This window comes from Sparus aurata, chromosome 10, assembly GCF_900880675.1.
Source record: "Sparus aurata chromosome 10, fSpaAur1.1, whole genome shotgun sequence".
NCBI lineage: Eukaryota > Metazoa > Chordata > Actinopteri > Spariformes > Sparidae > Sparus > Sparus aurata.
Genome location: NC_044196.1, coordinates 34,638,945 through 34,659,888, shown reverse-complemented (window position 1 = coordinate 34,659,888; position 20,944 = coordinate 34,638,945). Strand labels below are relative to the sequence as shown.

The 20,944-nt window shown below is 43.3% G+C and overlaps 1 protein-coding gene across 2 annotated transcripts in view; it reads left to right on the top strand.

The window, feature by feature from the left end:
• pcxb (pyruvate carboxylase b) overlaps nucleotides 1-20,944 on the top strand; it is a 310,653-nt gene that overhangs the window by 250,721 nt on the left and 38,988 nt on the right. For both annotated transcript variants that reach the window (XM_030431366.1, XM_030431367.1), the window contains exons 15-19: nucleotides 332-553; nucleotides 9,188-9,344; nucleotides 13,241-13,481; nucleotides 16,019-16,186; nucleotides 17,026-17,107. In XM_030431366.1, the coding sequence (XP_030287226.1) occupies nucleotides 332-553; nucleotides 9,188-9,344; nucleotides 13,241-13,481; nucleotides 16,019-16,186; nucleotides 17,026-17,107 (870 nt within the window). The remainder of the gene's footprint in view (nucleotides 1-331; nucleotides 554-9,187; nucleotides 9,345-13,240; nucleotides 13,482-16,018; nucleotides 16,187-17,025; nucleotides 17,108-20,944) is intronic.

The window sequence follows — 20,944 nt, the reverse complement described above, 5'->3', positions numbered from 1 at the left end:
ATCAGTTTACCTGCTCGCCTGGCGTCTTGTTAAATCATCTCTCCTGCCACGCACTTAAGCAGCAGGTAAAGTCAATAGACCACTTATGATTGGGTAAATAAAGGGCTACTTGCACATTTTGTCCACTTATTTAAGAAAATATGGAGCCACCTGTTGAGCTCATGGTGGAAACTGCAGGTCCTCGTTTTATTATAATTGTGGAGTAATCGTTATTAAGCATCAGCAGACTCTCACTCAGTTTCCTCACAAACTGAATCCTCTGCATCATTCTCCACATTAACCTCCTCCCTTTCTTTTGATATCCCTCCCTCCCTCCCTCCTTCACTACCAGGCGACCCTCCCATTGGTTTCCGTGACGTGTTGCTGCGTGACGGCCCTGAGGGATTCGCCAAGGCGGTCCGTGCCCACCAAGGTCTGCTGCTGATGGACACCACCTTCAGGGACGCCCACCAGTCCCTCCTGGCCACCAGGGTTCGGACCCACGACCTGAAGAAGATCTCGCCATTCGTCAGCCACAACTTCAGCAACCTTTACAGCCTGGAGAACTGGGGAGGTTAGTTTCTGTGTGTTGGATGAATGTCCTGACAATCTGGCACACAAGTGAAACTACTAATTACTGTTTGTACACTCGTGGTTTCGTAGGCTTTTATGGGTGTTGGTTTGCAGAGTGGGCTACCAGTTCCATCGTCTTTCAGTCTTTCTGTCAGGCTAGGCTAACTTTCTTCTAGCTCCTAGCGTTATTTTTTAGCTTGAAAGCATGAAATTGGTGCAATATGTAAGAATTTTGGTTGAAAACGCTCAAAACTGTCCAACAGTTTTTAACAGAATATGACGAAATATCAGTTTTGACGTTACGATGTCAATGTAATATATTGCAAAGCATGTTTAGCATGCTTACTAGCTAGCACCTGCCGTTCCCAGTCGTTAGCTCCTGTGCTAACAGTGACACCAACACTTCCTAGCTACTAGCTGCAGAGCTAACGGAGCAAACCAGCTTGCAGTTACTGCGGTGAAGTGCTGGGTGGCCAAATCTTACATATTGCACCTTTAAAGCAACAGCACCACTCTGAAGATTCATATCTGCTGAAATGCTTTTAATATGTGCCTCATGCAAGCAGTCATGTAAGAAGGCATGAGTTTCCCTCTCTCGATGGCTATCATATTAATTAAACTCTTTGTGTGTGCGCTCCACAGTTTTAATTCGTCTGAACAGCCATGCCTGCACTTTCAAATCTTTCCATTCTTGCTGTAGATCTGTCCCACGTTTCATTGATGACAGTGATTGTACTTCTTTGTTTTTCCTGTGCGAGCTGTGAAAAATCGCGTGCTATTGAAAACAAATCTGCTGCCTGCATCTCCTCCACCGCGAGTCGGTCCTCAGCGAGTTCCCTCAGCAGACAATGATTGTACCTTCTGCCTGCCCTTGAATGAAAAGAGAAAATGATGCTTTATTGAAACTTGTTGGGGCATGAACAGTCAAATAGTGTCCCTGTATAATATGCAATTACTCTGAAATTGGCCTGAGAATGAAAATGCGTGCCTCGTGTTTGAACAGTTGGCGACAAGGCCAATTATCAACACTTCTTGATAATGGTCCTGTGTGAAGTGTGATTGTTATGAACTGGTCTCGATGAGTAAATTCACTTTCCCCGTTTGAACACTCAAAAACACTTAGGACACGCACGTTTGTGGGAGAGATGTGCCCAGTGAACCTCTCGAGGTTGAAACATTTAATTTAATGCTCAATTATAGTTAAACTCCTCTGGGTGATTGTGCTTATAATACTTGGAGGGCTTTGAGCAGATCACAAGAACAAACATGAGAACTAAACAACACAAGCCTGAAGTGAAACGTGTTTGTGTTTCAGCGACAGTGCTCATCGTTAGATGGTCGAGCAAAGTGAGGAAAAAAACAAAAAGACGGCAGAGAGAGACAGAAACCTCCTCGGTGCTGTAAACCCTCCCTGAGATTAAATTCCTCCCGCTAGCCGATCATGGTGCACCAGTTAGGAGAAAGCAATATATTTCATTACTGTGGGAGAGCAGATCTCACATTAAGCAACTGTCTGCTGGTCTCATGTTTGAACAGATAAAAAGGTTATAGCTAAAGTAAATCATTGAGGAGATATTTTTGATAAAAGGGGCTTAAACGCTTCCCGTCTTCCATCTCCCGGCACATCGCGATGCTATTATGAGGCTGACCAGAGAAGGATGACACGAATTCAGCCTCGCCATGTTTGAGCAGTAACATTAAAAGTAAATCTTTGAAGAGAGACTGTGAAAACTGACGCTGAACTCAATCCGTCACTCCAGAGGAAAGAGTTGAATAGGTGCCAGGGAAGGCCCGTGTACCTGTGTGCCTCATTATACTGACGCAGTTCTGAAAGGGGAAAGTGCTTTGATTAAAGAGCATAAAGGCCTTTTTATCATTTCATTATCTTATATTTGAAGACTTGGAGGGGAGGGAAAAAAGCGTCCACCTTTTCTCAGCCCACACCTATATTAAAATGTTGTTTACCATCATTCATAATCACGCAGAACACGACCTCGCTGCTGAGGATGTAAACACTGATGAATCTGCTGTGGAGGACAGGAAGCTCACAGTATGCTCGGACATATCTGTACTGTCCTGTACGAGCACAAAGTCGACTTTCTGCAGGGTTACTTGCTATCAGTTTCATCTGTGTGAAAAACAGGAAATTGTGCAAAAATAGTCAATAAAGCCTGATGGAGAGCTTTGAGACCAGTTTATGGGTGAACATTAAAGCCGTTAATTGACTCGGAGCTTCCTGATTCAAAACTGAGACTTCTGGTGGTTTTTGAAAGCCCAAACCACATTGAACAGTTTAAAAGCCCAAAGAGAAGCAGCAGCAGCAGCAGGGTAAGAGTTTAAAAACTGAAACTATCGATGGGGTTGTGTTATGGTTCATTTCTGAGGCAGCTAGGTTTTCTTTAAAGCAGCATTTTGTAACTTTTCTCGCCTTAAAATAACAGCTTCAAAATCACGTTGATGGCACAGTGTCTCTGTCCTCATCACTTGTGTTACATACATGTTTACTTCAACACATAACACTGTTATGATGTTATGAGTTTGGTTGTAGTTGACACCTACGTTACGTCTGACATATGTTTATATATATTTATTATTATATTTTCAACTATTTACAACTTTGTGCTTGTAGCCAAACCACAGTGGTTCAAATATATTCAGTGACCCATGTGAGCATTTTATAGACGACTTTTACTTTACGAATCCACGGGAATGACGCCATCCGCGACGGATTTACAGGGTGACAATGATCCCTCGCTCTTCCCCTCCTGTCTGCTGTCGATCACTCGTGGTCTGCAGACAGACAGACGGTCTCTGGTGAAATGAAACGCCGTCCCCCGGCCACAGGTACGCAGCCATTCTGTGGGAAACACTATCATGATACAGAAATACTGCCAGAAACATTATATTTCAAAATGATCATCTACTGATACATCATGTTGCCAGCATATTGATAATTATATCTCATGAGGATGAATCACAATATACTGCCAGAGCAGAATTTTATCCCAGTCCTAGTTCCAGCTGTTGTGGACTTTCAGCTCTCTTGACGGTTCAGGAGAGATGAAGAAGACTCAGAGACATCGATGACTTACGCTGAGATTATAGAACATAACAACATCACATCACGTCTGTCTGCACAGAGTGCTGCCGTGATAATCCTAACAAGTCTTCCCAAGTGTCCAAATGATATCTTACAGCTTCAGGAGGAAGTGCTGCACTACATGTTATCTGTTTAATAACATAGCAGGGGGAGATGCAGAGTGTCTGCCCTGCAGCAGAGGACTAACAGGTGAAATAGGTCAGAGACACTTAGTCTGCTAACATAGACAGATCGAAGGCCTCCTTACGAGTTAACACTAGCAGTTATCTTAACCTTTGTTTGGTTTGTCTGTTCTGTAAACGTATCTACAGTAGCTTTGAGTATCTTGGTTGCAGAGACCATGAGAAGATTCCTTATAGAGCAGTCGTCACTATCAATATCCAGACTTTAACGTCTGCACAAGACACAAATGGCCTCCTGTTGTGTGGAGACATACTGTCCTGGGAGAATCATATTTCCTCCCCAACACCAACCAGTCGGCATCCTTGTAGGAACTGCTGGCGGTGATTTAGATGTGACGAGCAGCGAGGATAGCAACTGTTTGTTAGAGAACTGCAGCGGCGGCTCCTGAAGAGATTAGCATTGATGCTGCTGTAGCATCTGTTACATCAGAAGTGAAGAGTACATTTCATTGACAGAAGAAAGAACGGCGCTGAAGGATTTTCATGAAAGGCTTCGGAAAGAGGTTGATTCACCAACTGTCTGCGCTGTTCCTGCTCCCCTGCTGCTCATCTGATTGGCTGAAATGAACCTTTGATGGACAGATGGTTCGTCACGTTCTTTAACAGGACCGGCTCTTTTCTAAACCGTTTCTCCAGGAGGACTTCACAGATGGTTTTGTATAACAAACCATCTGTGAAGTCAGGTTAGTATTATGCTTCAATATGAACGATTATAAACATAAATACAATACATGTGCATACGTATTGAGTGGACAACATGTTAAACACTTCTAATCTGGACGAATGCTGCAGTGAAATCTCTGAGTAAACACTGTCGAATTTTCACGTCTCTGAGGAAAAGTGAATCTTACTTTGTGTATAAACTCTAAATTCTCCCAGCACTAATGTTTGACTTGCAGTCTTGAATTCTTCCGTCTCAAATATCTCGAAGTTTAAACAGTCTTCTGTCTTCAGAAGAACTCGGTGTGTATGTGCTCCCTCATTTGTACACCGACAGCAGGTGCACATCAGTGAAATCAAATCCAAAACAGGAGGCTGAGCAGTTGAAACTCCTCCTGACATGATGATTCTGGAGTGTGAGATTATCGTAGACGTCATGTGTCATCGAAGAGAAATGTAAAATGCAGCTGAATCCTCTCGAGGCGTGAGTAGTTCCTGCATGATTTGATTATGAGTCAGAGAAAACACAATAGTGCTTTTCTTATAATTACTTAAACACTTAAAGGCAGAATAAATTCTAGAGAGAGATATTCCCCTGGAAGCTTCCTGCCACTTTACTAGTTTACTGTGTAATGATACGCTTCCTGTGCATATTAATATTTTGATGTTAATTAGACGAATTAAGTGGGAACACAAAGTATTTAGAAAAACAGAGCGATTCTGCCGACAACAGAATCGAGGCAAAATGTGTTCGTTTAAATGTTTTGCTTTTCTTACACACAGAATAATGTCAGAGTGGTTCTGTAACTGAGCGCCTTTCTGGAATGTGATCAGAGTAAAATCTAATATTTTACTGTTTTTGTTCAAAACCAGCGTACACTTTTACAAAATGTCAAGCATGTGAGTCGTCTGGCCCTCGAGCAGATCTCACATTAAACAACCGTCCGCTCGTCTCGTGTTTGAACAGGTTGCAGCTAAAGTAAATCATCCAGGAGAAAATTCGCGATAAAAAGACGTTTAACTCGTCTCCGAGCACATCCTGGTGTTATTATGAGGCTGATTGGAGAAGGATGACACGGATTCAGCCTCGCCATGTTTGAGCAGTTACATTAAAAGTAAATCTTTGAAGAGAGACTGTGAAAACTGGCGCTGAACTCAATCCGTCACTCTGGAGGAAAGAGTTGAATAGGTGCCAGGAAGGCCCTCGTCTCTCACGTCTCATTGTCTGAAAGGGGAGAGCGCTTTGATTAAGGAGCGTACAGTAAAGGCCTCTTTATCATTTAATTGTCTTATATTTGAAGACTTCAATAAATGTCTCGGCCCACACTTATATTAAATGTTGTTTACCATCATTTGTAATCATGCAGAACACGACCTCGCCTGATAGCTTTGATTCTGAGGATGCTAACGCTGCCGCAGCGTGACTGACTGAGGAGTTATAGTTAGTGTTGCTTTCTGTAAAGCACTTTGTGACATTGCTTTGAAAAAGTGCAAAATAAATAAAAGTAAATCGGTGAAAAGGAAATCCAGGCTTTCAGCTTTCAGTAGCAGTAAAAATGACTCATGTGGACACGAATGGTGTCAGGAGGAACAAATGATATCAGTGCTGCCGTCAGTTTACTGTAAAAAAAAGTCTAAAACGTGTTTTTGTTTTTAATCTTACCATCTGGTGACCCCTGACAGTTAACTCCCGACCCCAAAGGTTGAAACCATTTGCAGTAGAGCACTTGTCTGCTTTTGACTGTCGACAGCCAGATGTTTTGAAAAAAGCTGATGTGAAAGATACCCGATCAGAAACATCCGGCCCAATCAGAGCCGAGCATGTGCAGCTCTACTTCGATATGAAAAGGAAGCGGGGTGACTCACTTGTTCGCTGCTTCTATCACTGACTCTTAGATATTCGTGTTGATTAAGACCAATTTCAAAACAGATCTCAACATCTTGTGGATGAAAGCTGATGAAAACTTGTTCAGTTCTCTCCAAAATATCTCAGTTACAGGCCCATTTGAGGAACGTGGTATTTGGATCAGCAAGGCGTTTTACACCTCTTCATGCAGCGAGCTTCGTCTCTCTCTCTCTCCTCGATACTGTAATTCTTCAGGCTGTCCTCGCTGTCATCACATCTGGTCTAACTTTGTCCTCGTAGGTTCTCTCTAAGGACACGGGTCAAAGTGATTCTCTAGTGTAAGAGCAAGGTGTTCAGGGGGCAGAAGGTGTTTGGATGGGTCGCACACAGGACTGAGGTTCATGTCTCATCTGTGACCAAGCGGTAGTTTGATGTCGTGTACATTACTCATCATCAGTTATGTCCTGATCACAGAGCCTTTTATATGCAGGGTGGAAGGTCAATCATAATGTGAAGCTGGAGGCCGCTGACCAACCTGCCAAGTTTTAAGAGTTGTGAGTGAGAACGTATTGTTTCTTTCTCTGACGCTAAAATCAATCAAATGTCTCCAGTTTTCTCCTGTTTCATCAGGGTTCATACAGAAGCCGGATACTCTTTACGGGCTGTTTCATCTAATAAAACTGAAGGAGAATGTTCTGATCATTTACAGTAGATCTGAAGATCACGTGTGAAGAGCAGTTAGTTTCCCCTCCCCGCTGCTAAACAGCCATCATTCACTCAACCTTCAAAGTTCACAGACACACTGGTTGGCTGGCGTGCTCTCGCCTGGTATTGATTCGGCCTGTGAAGCACAAATTAGACGACCACGCTGCGGTAAAAAGTTCAGCTCCAGCACACACTGTCCCACAGTGACGCCTCATAACTGCACCTCTAAACAGTTCCACGTAAATCAGTGAGTCATCACAGGAGGAATAACTGAGCGTCCCTATACAATGCACTTCTATTACAATGTGATCAGAGATGGAGAATATTGCACCCCGCTGTGTTCAAATGACTTGGTACCAGAATAAATGACTAAAGGGAGGTGACCACGTGAGTATTGAACACACTGTCCCTATGCAGGAATCCTTTCTCTTTTTGAACACGAGGATCTGAGATAGGGAATATTGCTTTCACATGTTTCAGCTGCTTAGAGGCAGAATGAATCATTGAAGAGATTAAGCCTGTGAAAGCCCTTTGAGGATTAAGTCCCTTCCTGATATAGCGTTCCTCCCAACACCATAGAAGATACAGTAACACGAATTAGGTCACATAATGTATCTATATGGTTCCCTGTGTCTCGTTCACAATTGGCACATTTATCAGATGCTACAGCGGCCGATTCTTAATTAATGCATTGTGTTCATTTCAGTGCGTGCGTGTGGTTCTGCCCCGCAGTGTTTCGGGCTGCCGGTGCGTGTTTCAAGGAATCTCTTTGCTGCAGCGTGAAGATCTGACAGGCACAAACGCAAATCAACCAATCCCCAGCAATAAAGCAGAATCGCAGATGACATAAAAATTGATCGAGCAGGATGAACTGTCCGATGCATCAGGGCCATAATTGCACACTTAAGCAAAAAATGCTGAGATGTGTGTGTTGATGTAGCTCAACGATTGAAATTATAGATATAAATCATTTTTATTCATCATGGGCTTTCCTTTATTGGCCCATGTGCACGAGATGGAAGCTGATTTCAGAGAGCTATATTTTCTCAGCAGGGGACATTTGGATGCAGTAAAGAGTTTGCCAATATAAGACCATGCAAACTGTTTAATTACTGACTTTACTGTTGATGTTTCAGGCTCATACAATCCCACAACACCCATTCCAGGAGACCGTTTTGCCCAAAATATCACATTTTTATCTGCAACTATCTTTAAAAAGAACATTAATGTTGAATACATTTCTGGCAATCGTGGACGTTGCATAAGAGGCTCGTTTCCATCTTCCTCTCTGATTTATTTCAGCTCATCTTCATGACAGATTGGAGGCTGCCTGTCTTTCCAAAAAGAGGCGAGCTCAGCAGCCTAATGTTCCGATATGTGGGCCCAGCTGTCGCTCTTCATTCCCGTTATCAAATTATTAGACCAAATTCTGCAGCCCCTGATGAATTCCTCGCTCAGCGTCATGTTTTTATACCTCACGTGCTCTGAAACATTAATACTAATATGTTTAACATCAGATCAGGATTGCTCCGAGTCATTTCCGCTCTGCAGCAGGAGTGGAAGAGACGCTGACGTAGGCTCAAATCCAGATCTTTTCCAGGGCATTCCTGCTCCTCCCAGAGTCGGGAACCCGCAGCGGCGCTTTGTATTCTCACCGTGTCCAAATGTACGAGAGCAAGGAGAATGAAATTTAATGACAGCTGTGTTGGATCAGCAGAAAACCACTGGAGGCTTCAATATTTCTGGCTGATATGATAAACGGGTATGAGATTCGCTAATCTGGTCCCCGCAGAAAGGGAAATGAGAGATGGCTATCGCTTTTATTTTTCGCCTCTTCCACTGAAACGTCTCTCAGATTGTTAAAGTGACTTTACAATTAAATGATGGAAGTGTTGGAATGAACAATGAATGTGCAAGTATCATCAGATATTGTGAGAGTGTGTGTGTGTGTGTGTGTGTGTGTGTGTGTGTGTGCAATGGGATGAGTTTGAAATATGACTTTTCGAGTCTAAAATTGACATCAAAGTCGGGATGACAGATGAGACTTGAGATGACAACTGAAATAAACTGCATACCCTCTCCGTGTGTGTGTGTGTGTGTCTGTGTGTGTGTGTGTGTGTGTGTGTGTGTGTGTGTGTGTAGGTGCTACCTTTGATGTGGCCATGCGCTTCCTGTCTGAGTGTCCATGGAAGAGGCTCCAGGAGCTGAGAGCTTTGATCCCCAACGTTCCTTTCCAGATGCTGCTGAGAGGCGCCAACGCCGTGGGCTACACCAACTACCCTGACAATGCTGTCTTTAAGTGAGTCTCTCACACACACACACACTTTATACTTCCATTTTTTTAGTAATTAAATGCAGTTATTAACCAATCAAGAGTTAACGGTGCCACCCAGAGCAGCCACTATCTCCAGTATTGCTATGGAAACATGCTGACACACAAATCCAGGCTGTAAATGTACATTTATACACTCACTAGCTTAATGTTGACTTATGTTGCATTAAAAATACTTCAGGCTGTAAGTTTAGTGATTTTCATCCTGCTTGTAACCGACACTTCACCATCAACATGATATTGAAGTCGTTACTTTAAAGCAAAGTTACGTAATGCTGCTTTCAAGAAAATCCAGCTGCCTCACAAAGTATTTTAAGATGAAAATGTTACCTAATGTTACTTTATTAGAAACTAATACTGGAACATGAAAAAGCAACACAACACAGAAGATCTGCTGCAGTCTATAAAAGGTGTAGGCTGGAGCTACAGCTTACACCACCTACTCCTCTGACAAGATACAACTTCTCTGGCATCCAGCTACCGTTTGTACTCTTCAGATTATACTAGTTTAGTTCATTATAACTCTCTAAATGTGAATAGTGTATTATGTTTATGGTCTGAGGTTTCTGTTTTGGTTGAAGTCTCTCAGATAGAGTCCTTTATCTTTCACACAGGAGGCACAAAGTCCGCTCTGACTCCAGGATGAACGGATTAGATTTTGGTGGTCGAGGCCGCTGTGACCTCACATAACATTTTAACATTTTACTCAAGAATTCATGTGATGATTATGGCAGAAAAGGTCCTGAAGAATACAATGATGAAGTAATGACATTTTATTTCTAAAGGGTCAAAGGTCAAGTTCATTGTGACATCATAATGTTCTGCAAAGACTGTTCTGTGAAGTATTCAGTGCCGTCGATCAACTCGACCGGAGCACACAGCCCGCGAGGAGGTCTCTCTGGTTTTGTTCTGTTTCTGTGGATGTGAACATCGAGACTTGTTATATGATCACAATGGCTGCTGTTTGGCTGTGTGTCAGTTCAGGGTCTGCATCCTCTGAAGGACTCGGCCTTTGTGGTCTTTGAAGGCGAGTCCTTCAGAGAGACCTTGTTAACCTCGTCAGCCGTTGTTAAATGTGACAGTCTAGCCTTTGGAGCATTTCCTGGTTGCGGGCCCAGGCCCCGAAAGTGACGATCTACGCCACGCGATGTCGCCATTTTCTCTCCTTCTTTCTTCTTTTTCGGGCGCGCAAAGAATCTTGGGATATGTGAGGCCACGAAGGATCGTAGCGGTGCATCCTCCAGAAACAGGGAGAAGAAGGAGCATCTGGAGGAGCCTTCAGACTGGGACAGACTTCACGTGGCTCATGCTCCTCAGAAGGATGCAGACCTGAACTGAGACGCAGCACATGTAGTGCATCATCCTTGAAATAATAAATTCAAGGGTAACTCAAGTGACAGTGCTCAGTGGTTATGTTGCATCATGGGTAATGTAGGTGCTGGGTTTTGAAAAAAGGAATAATTTGGAATAATTATGGACAATTGAAAAACAAATTATCGAAATCGATACCGCAGAAACAGAGAGATCAGCTTTTTCATTCTGTGCATTCTTCTTCTTATTCAGAACCTGGTGCCTACATTTCCCACAATGCATCTTAGCCACTGAGTGAAATCACTGGGGGAAGATTAAAGTATGAGGTTGCATGCAGCTTCCGTGGGAACCACAACACCTGTAAACACCGATAAGATTGATGGAATAACTCTTTAGCGTCAATCAATAAATCAAATGCTGGTGTGTGTGTAGCCTTTCTGGACTTTAGACAATTTTACTTATGTATCTTTGACTGCAGCATTTAAAAGAGTTGTTTATTTGTGTATTTATTAGAAGAAGAAGAAGAAGAGACCTTGCTAACAACACATCTTCCTGCCCAGCTAGCCGTGGGGAGTCGTTCAGTCGAGAGCAAGAGTTTCTTTAATTATATTATATATTTTGGTATTCATTCCCAACATGAACAATAAATATGAAATGGCTCTCCTGTGAATGTGTTTGACCTACATCCTAAGCATTGTTCCGCTGACGCCTACAGACACAGCTGCTTTCTCTCTGTATGTATAAATGGATTCACTGTCCTGCAGCTGCCCACAGACCACATCACTGACACACACATTCAGTCGGGTCAATTTGGTTGATGTTTTCCTATCACCTCCTACCGTGCTCAGTGATCTGCATGCACACACACACACACACACACACACACACACACACACACACACACTGCTGATACAGATGTACCCACTAATGCGTTTAGGCCCATAAATACTCCTGTGCCTACACACATGCAAACACATGCCTCAAACACTTTTCCAAATGGATTCACAAGCTGCCTCGATGATGTGAGATGACTCACGTATATACGGGCACACACACACACACACACACACACACACACCTGCACTGTGTAATTCCTCTCACCTAAAATAAATTAGTAGTGGCTTTATGACTAATGCAGCTGTCCCCTCCTCCCTCCTTCCCCTTGAATCACAGGCAGGCAGACCTCCCCTCTCCCCCATGTTTTTGCATTCCCCTCTCTGCTATCATATAGTCATTATTTATCCTCCACACTCTTATTACTCCCCTTGTTCATGCCTCCATTCATCTCTCTACACCTCTCTTTAACTCCCCCTCTCCACCCCTTCTCCCTGTCAGGGTCCCACGGGGGGAGTGCCATTGAAAATTTGCGCATGATTGTGATTAATGACTTTGATCTGTTGGACCCGGCTCTCCCTTCGCTCCGTCACTCCTTCGCCCTCGACGTTGTCGGCGCTGCAGTCGGGAGGCCTGAACGTCTTCATTAACTAAATCAAATCAAAGAGAGATTTTATTTCATTTATTTGATTTGGAGTGTCACAGGGTCACAGTGCCGTACACTCTGCAGCTTCTTGAGAAGTTTTCTGACACAAACTCAGCTTTCTCATCCACATGAATAAACAGTTACATCAGCTGTGAGTCACATACGTAGGCCCGTGTAGCGCTTTTGATTCGCTGCCAAACAGCGTCCACTAGACAGCACTGGTATGCATTACAGCGCTGAATAAACACTGGACACGCAGACGCTGGACCAGTAATCCTCTCATAGCACAACATTAAGCGAGTCTGTTTGTTTGCCAAAACAAAAGCTCTCACTGTGTGCAAATATTGCATTCACAGTAACACGGCTACAGTAAGCACTCACCCCAGTTATGAAAAACCTGATTAAGATACCGGGGCCAAGGCAATAATAGGAGGGATTTACCACTAGCGGCTTGGATAATGAGGCGGGTATACATTTCTCTCAGTTATTGTGGGCTCCTGCACGCTGTGTAAGCTCACTTTTCATGGAAATAGTGAGAATATTGTATTTGCGCAGGTACAGCGATATTTATTTATGAGTGGCGATATGGAGGTGGATATAAACAGCTTATCCCGACCAGGATGTGTGCTATTATCTGGGCTGCAGCGAGCTCGGAGGCAAACTCATTATACGTGTGAGAGTCCTGACAGTCTCTCTCACCTATTTCTGTCTTTTGCTTTGAATGTGGATTTAAAAAACGACTGTATGCTAAGAGTAATATCTTCATCTAAAAACAGAGTTTACAAAGGGCTCTGACAGACGAAGCCAAAGCATTTGAGCGACAAGAACTTTGATCTATATTTTGCTGAGTTCTATATATTTACCCTCAATGTCAGACCCAGAAAAATCCAGAAGTTTACTCAGAGTAACAGTGCGTTTCATTTCGTTGCCAATAACTATAACTTCTTGGGGGGAGTCGGAGGGTGAGGGAGTTTGGAAATGTGACTAAACACTGAATACAATTATAAAACCATTATTCCGTGTGTGCTGTTGGCTCACATTTTTATTTTCCTCCCCTTTCCATCCCCACCAGGTTCTGCGAGGTGGCCAAGGAGAACGGCATGGACATCTTCCGCGTGTTCGATTCCCTGAACTACCTGCCGAACATGCTGCTGGGCATGGAGGCTGCTGGAGCTGCAGGCGGCGTAGTGGAGGCGGCCATCTCGTACACAGGCGACGTCTCTGACCCGATGAGGCAGAAGTACTCCCTGGACTACTACCTGAAACTTGCAGATGAGCTTGTCAAAGCCGGGACGCACATCCTGTGCATCAAGGTGAGGGAATAAAAACTGTGTTTCCTTTTTAGAGAAGTTTGACTTTTTCCTTCCCTGTGATAATCTGAAGACTTTGACTGTTTGCTTGTGTGTGGGAAATGATTTGCCCATCTGCCACCAGAATGACTTAAAACCAGCTGGATAGAATCTTTGTTTGTACTTTCTGTTGTGTACACACCATCTAATCTCATGTGTGCACACGTTTCCATGCATGTCATCACACTGAGGGACGGCACTTACATGTGCAGTCTGCACTAAGCAGCACTGGGACGCAAACTCTCTCGTATTTGGATCAAACACAACTGGCAGGAAAGACACAACTGGCATTTTTTGATGAAAGCTTTGTATGTGCAGAGTTTGGCCTCACTTCTGTCACACGGCTGTTAACGATCGGCCTGTTCTGCAGCAACTTGTTCTATCTCTGTTGCTAATATCACGTATGATGGCAGAATTCTGGTTGTGTTCAGTGCAATACAAAAGAAAGGCACCATGCATATTAACATTAACATTACTAGTTGCTCATTAGCAAGTTTCATAAACCACAAATCACTTCTGGAGCTTTGGAGCAAAACAGCATTACAGCTTTCTCTAAAACAACAGAAGTGGATGGGGACTGGTTTTAAAATGTTAAGCAAAGACTGAAAATAACTACGTACAACAGCTCCACACAGCTCGAGCTGCTTAAAGTCTGCAGACCACCCGGGATCACACATCGATTTGAAAAGAGGTTATTTAAACCCTTTATTGAATGGTAATCCTCACTTTAGCTGCTGAGCTAAAAGCGTTAGCTCAACCACGAGTCGAGGGTGTCAATAACATCTTTTCAAATCAGTTTGGAATAGATACATGGATTGCACCGGACGAGTTGTCATTTTAATTTTAATTTGTTTACTTTTTTTTCTCCTTAATCTACTTCAGTCTTTCAGCAGAACGCTGTTGTGTAGTTCTGCTGTGAAGCTCTAGAAAATGTTTTGTGGACTACGAACCCGACTTGACTGCCGACCATCGGCATGAGAGTGAGGAGAAGATCTCTGAAGTCAAATTTATATATTTATTTCCACGTGACCATAAACAACTACCAGACGTTAACCATCTACTTTCTGCTTATTGATTGTAAAGTATGGAAGTTGTTGTGCATGAATAACGATCCTGATACGTTCTGCTCAGTATGGGGCTACAAACTGGTTTTACCAGAGTCATTCTCTCTTAATTAACTCATAAATATGGTGTTTTTATGTAACAAAAGACAAAACTACAAGTGTTAAAAGTATCTAACTAAAAATTCAGTCTATTAAAACTCTACTTAACGGAGAATATGTGTTCTTGAACAATGTGTTAACCAGAAAATGATAAATAAATAAATTCCGGGTGATGAAGTAAAACCCTTCAACACACACACACACACACACACACACACACTTTAATTAATAAAAAACTCAGATGCTAACTGTTAAACACAGTCGAGTTTTTCGACTCCCTCCTGTTGAAATGACTTGTATACTGGAGCCTCTTATCTAAATGAATTGGCTGATAATGCCCACATTAAATTAATTTCTTTGTTCAAGCATGACAGAATATTTTCAAACGTGAAATGACAAGACTCCCGCTCTGCCGCCGTGTGAACCGTCGCACGCAGCGGTGGCAAATCTCATAAACGGCTCGCGCGGCTAATGAGGTTAACTTTAAAAAGAAGAAACGAGTGCAATCATCACCGAAGGGAGCGCGACTAAAACATCTAAGCTCCGTCTGTGAATTTCTGTTAATATCAATTAAGATTTATACATTATAATGATCCTCAGAGTGAGTCTGTGGAAAACTTTTTAAGTTATCATTTTCCAGCTCTTTGGTAACATTTGATAAACTTGTGTTGAATTAACTGAATATATTTCCCAAAAGACAATTTGATTTTCTGCAGCACTAAATGTGTTTGATTGGCAGTTTCTTCCTCTAACTCGAGCTCTTTATCAGCGCTGATTGTTGGAGGAGTTGTCGTGGTCGTATCCGAGTCCCCAGCACCTGAAGGATCCTGGTGTTGTTTAGCAAACGTGTTCTTTCTGCTTATTTTGGCTCCTCTGATTTCACCAAATTATCATCAGTTTGGTTCTGTTCCAGCTTTAATGAACAGCCTTGGGGCTGGTGCTGCGTGCACACATCTCACTAATGAGAACTAAAACAGGTGGTTCAGATCCATCTTGGTCCTGGACTCCATAACCAAAATGTAAATGTGTTGCAGAAAGCTATTTTAACCCAGATTAATGGACCTCGATTAGGTCTGCTTGTGTGTTAATTTATATCCTGTCCTAAATTCTCCCTCAAAGACTAAAAAGGAATGTAAAAGGAGGAACATGGTAACGTGGATGTAATAAATCAGTGTGAATCTGTGTTGTAAAGGTCACTTTGTTTATTCAGTCATGAAAACAGAGTTTGTTTGGGCACATAAATATCAGATAGTGTCTTCCCCAAAAACTACGTAGCGTACCTTTAAACTTAATCACACCAGGCGTCACTGACATGTTTCCTTCCATCTTCACATCCAGGACATGGCCGGCCTGCTGAAGCCAGAGAGCAGCAAGCTTCTGATCGGCGCTCTGAGAGACCGTTTCCCGGACGTTCCCATCCACGTGCACACGCACGACACGGCCGGCGCCGGTGTAGCCGCCATGCTGGCCTGCGCCGGGGCCGGAGCTGACGTGGTGGATGTGGCCGTGAGTATTCAGGGACGAGGTTGCTCCGGGCGTCTGGATGAGGTCCGGTCCTTGCACTGCAGCTCCTCATGATGTGTGCATAAAACATGATTTTCAAAGAGCCGGGGAGGTTTTAAATCTTCATTGGTGATCGTAAAATAAAACCAACAATCGATTTATTTTTTTATGAACGTGAGACCTGGGCCTGGATCCAACCATAAGTTATCCTGACAGCATTAACAAACACGTATTTTCTACCAGTTGCTGCAGTTTGCATTGTGAAATGTCAGTGAAATAAAGCGGGAGCGGCTGCTGAAGCCAGGAGCATTTCCTTTAAATGTGCTCACTGACGCATGCTGCCAACACGGGCACTTTCATTAAGACAGTTGGCTGGTATTTGCAGGGTTTTGTTCTGTTGTGCAGTTCCTTGTAATACTTTATGAAAAAAACAACTGAGTGTCCACCACGGATCAGACACACCCAGTAAAAAGATGAGTTTGCTTTGGTTTGTTCTGTTGGTGTACTCGGTTCAACTTTCACTCTGCCAAGTAATGAATTATTCATAATCAGTAACAAACTAACTGAAATATGCTGGATAGTGGCAGGGAAGACAGCCAGACTTCCCTTTTGATAGAGAAAATCATTTTTTCCCTCTTTAATCCTTAAATTAAACTTTACATGCACACATTTGGGACAAATTTACACATCTTTTCTCAGACTTTTTCTCTCTGTATTGAATGTTGTATGAAGAAACTCACCCGGCTTTCCATCAGCATTGGGCTCATAGGATGACGATTGAGTGAACTTATCCTTTAAAGACTATTATTCAAATGATATTCATATTGATTGTTGCTTTCTAGGTGGACTCTATGGCTGGAATGACCTCTCAGCCCAGCATGGGAGCCATGGTGGCCTGCGCCAAGGGGACCAAGCTCGACACCGGTGAGTCACAGGCATCCAAAGTGAATCCTGCTTCAGACGTCTTACAGGAACTCTAATTTCACTATCGAGCAGTTTTATTTAGATGAGTAATATCGAACGGGTTGGACAGAATCTGTTGGAACAAACGGCTACAAACATCCACGTAGAACTTTAATTGCAGCATGCAGCTGTTAATGAGAGACAACATCTCTGACAGCACCCGTCTTCCCCACATTATTTCTTCTGTTTTTCTAAGAGTCTTTACATGAAGGGAGAAAAAATCAATCAACAAATCAATACATGACAGAGCGCATCACTAATTACTGCCCTAAGTCAGAAACGGCTGACGCCTTCTGCTCGGTGATAACGCACACAGCCAATTAAGAGAGGAAGAGGGTGTCACGAACCAACTGCGAGGATTTGTGAGATGGAGGAAGTTCACGCAAGAGTTGCACTTCAATGGAAACAAGTGAAAGTGAAGTTAAAAACAACACGTGACGTGTGTGCTGTGGAAGTGTTGATGCTGCAAACCAACGGAAGAGGACAGCTGACACCCCGCCTATCTAAAACTACTGATCTCCAAGATTTAAAATCTCTTTTTTAGGCTCAACAAGAATTTTCCACTAAATTCAAACCTTTAAAATACGATTTATTTATTTATCACTAAAGGTGCACTATGTAAGAACTGGTCGCCTGTTTGTTTCGTACTTTAAACAAACAGGGTAGCATGACTGTAGCTGCTGTTAGCTCAGTTAGCAGTGCAGGTAGCAGGCCTGTTAGCCAGAAGGAGGAGGTTTTCAGGCACTGACATGTAGTAAGCATGCAAACATTTTGAGACTTTGAGTTCAAACTTAATTCATTTTTGAATGTTTTGAATGCTTTTAGTCGTGACACCTCAAATTCTTAGTTTGTTTCTTGTGTTTTTATCTTTCCCTGTATGCTGTGTGGCTGTAACCATGATCAGGACGGTCTTACACTCATCATAGCATGCTAAAAAACACTAAACCTGCCGTCCAGCAGCACCGCAGTTGTCTTGAACCAATAAGCAGCTCTCCCTGGAGCATCTAGGGGTTAAAAGCGTTGCCTTGACATTTGCTCTCAGCCCACGTTCTGTCATGTTCTGTTGGAGTTCCTTCAGTCCTCCTCACTCTGGACCACCACTGCTTTATTCCATCTTGTCTGGAGGTCAGCTGATAAGTGGAGTGATGGTTTTATAATGTGTGGATTCCCCTTTGGGTTAGCTGCCGTCCGGTCTGCTCTGCTCAGTGTGAGTTTTCACGGTGCTGTGAAGAAGCTGGAGCTCCTCCCCCTCTGACAGCTGTGACCTCCGCCTCCCACAGCGACGGGTGCAGAGTGTGAAATATATTAAAGCGGCCGGTTGAAAAAGTCGAAGGAACGTGAAGCGGGCCGAAGGAATTAAAAGTGATGGGACGTTTGCTGCTTAGTTATGTAGACGAATGCAATGCAGTTGGGAAAACCGCCTCGGCTCTGCTAACTACATCTGATAGCTCATTTCCATTTACTCAGAACCAGCAAAACCCCTGCTAATTTTGTTTATACTATATTCACACTGCACAGCTAATGCACTGTCTGCTGCTGGAGTGCTGGGTACTATTAACATTATAAGCTGTTTGACGCTGTGTGGGGGCGAAATGCTGAGATTTTTTTTGTTTTTTAAATGGACAAATTGGTGGACGCCAAGTCCTCCTTTAATCTGCTCTGATGACGAAGGCAGTTTTCTTGCCTCTGGGGATAACAGAGGCATTATTTCTCCATTGATGACTGGTCGTATCCCACGGTAACAGATCTGTTGCATTTGTGTTAAATTCCAGCCTAAAATATTCAAAATGTTCAACTCAGTATGAGCCTGAACAGCAGTGTTTCACTGCCTCTCTGGGTGTGGACTGACTGACCGACTGTAGAAAATATGAGCAACTCCCCTGGTTTCTGATTTCTATGTAAGCTTATGAGAAAATGACCTACTTCTCACTTGCTTTATTACCTCAGTAAACAGTTTCCTGATGAGTTTATGGTCTGAGTCACTGGTTTTGAGTTTTTAACCCTCTGCACTGGTGACAGTCGTGTCTGGAGGGATTTTGTTTTTGGGTTGTTCGTCCGTCCATCCGTACGTACGTTTGTATATTCGTCCCATTCTTGTCAACGCATTATCTAAAAAAACACATTAAAGGGACAGTGTGTAATATATCAAGTATTTAGCGCCATCTAGCTGTGAGGTTCTACATTGCAACACTCCTTTGCTCACCCCTCCCGTTCTGAAGACGTTGGAGACGTTCCGAAAGCTACGGTGGCCCTGACGGACAAGAAACTCATTTTCAAATATGGACTCTTTCCCAACAGCGTCGAGTATTTCTACTGATTCAAGTAATGAGGTAAAGATGTAGTTAGTTATTGTTATTGTTAGTGACGAGCGCGTTCGCTGAGCTCCCTCTCAGTTCTGCAGTCAAGCTAGCTCTGAGCGAAAACGCGTTCAGCCTTACTACGTAGTACCACGTAGTGCTTTGTGACCCTCTTGGCACTCCATAGTTTTTTAAAACCAGAAAGACATGGCAGCCTCCATAGAGCTCGCCCGTGCTGTGTATATTCAGATAGGTAATTCTTCGCTCAGGAGGATAAGTCAGATTGTTGTCAGAGGTAATTGTTCACCAATGAGGACTTACTAATGAACGAAGACGTTGATCTGAGTTAATGAATCACTTAAATCGTTACACACTGTCCCTTTAAGGGAATTTCTTGGACTCAAGGGTGAAAGGGATAGAGTTATGAAATCATGACATTATACATCAGTAAGTTCAGAGATGAAATGCACTGTGAAATCATTATATTCTGGTCATTTTTCTCTGGAGCAGGAACTCGACTGGTGCGTGGGGCCGTATAACCCCGTTGCAGTAACTCTACTGTTCATTACAGCGTTTGTAAATGACGTTCTGATTTAAGAGACGCTAAAGCAGGGTATGCTTTAGGTGATCCATGCTTGTGATTGACAGTCTGCTAGCTGCCACAGCTTGTCCTCAGGTACGCCCCCAAGCTCAACCAGATACGGTCACTTCTCGCTCTAAAGTGACAGGATGGCACTGGCTGTAATGCTGTTGAGGATTTAAGCCGGTGTTGAGCTTCCTTTTTAAAAGGAGAATAAAAAAGGAAAAGCCGGTGCTGTACTCCCTGCGGGTCAGTTTAGTTGTATTTTGTGATACCTAATTCCCATGGATGAGTGGCCAAATGGACAGGACATTGTCCCATTAATATTTTCAGTGCGGCTACAGCGGTGTTGTAAAGCAGAGGATGGCAGTAAACATCAGGTCGTGGTGCCGTTAGTCCCTCAGGGTGTCCTTCACTGTGAACGGTTTCTTCTGTTAGGCTCATTGTTTCTGGAGCCACATTTAACAGTCATACAGGGAGGAATCTGTCGCAGAGGAGGAAGCAAATTCTGTAATAGCCCATAAAGCAACACAGCTATGGAGCCATTAAGGCATGCTGCGTTCAGAGTGTGATGTGTGACTTGTGCTTTGAAAAGGAAAAAACCTCCAACTTCACTGCTGCTCTCACTGTCTACACATGTAACCCACAGCCCAGCGCAACAGGTTCCGATCCAGTGTTGCTCAACGGCATCACAGTTTGATAAGCTGTCATGTCTCCCATCATCCAGACGCCGTCCAGCTCAGTGAATGAATATGAATTAGTGAGCACACAGAAAACCAGAGAGTCAGACAAAGACAAGGTCGTTACTGAAGAGCCAGAGGTTTTCAAGTGTGTCAGGGTGTTCACGGAATTTCAATTTGCTTCACTTGAGATTGAGATGCAGAATGTCACACACACACACACACACACACACACACACAC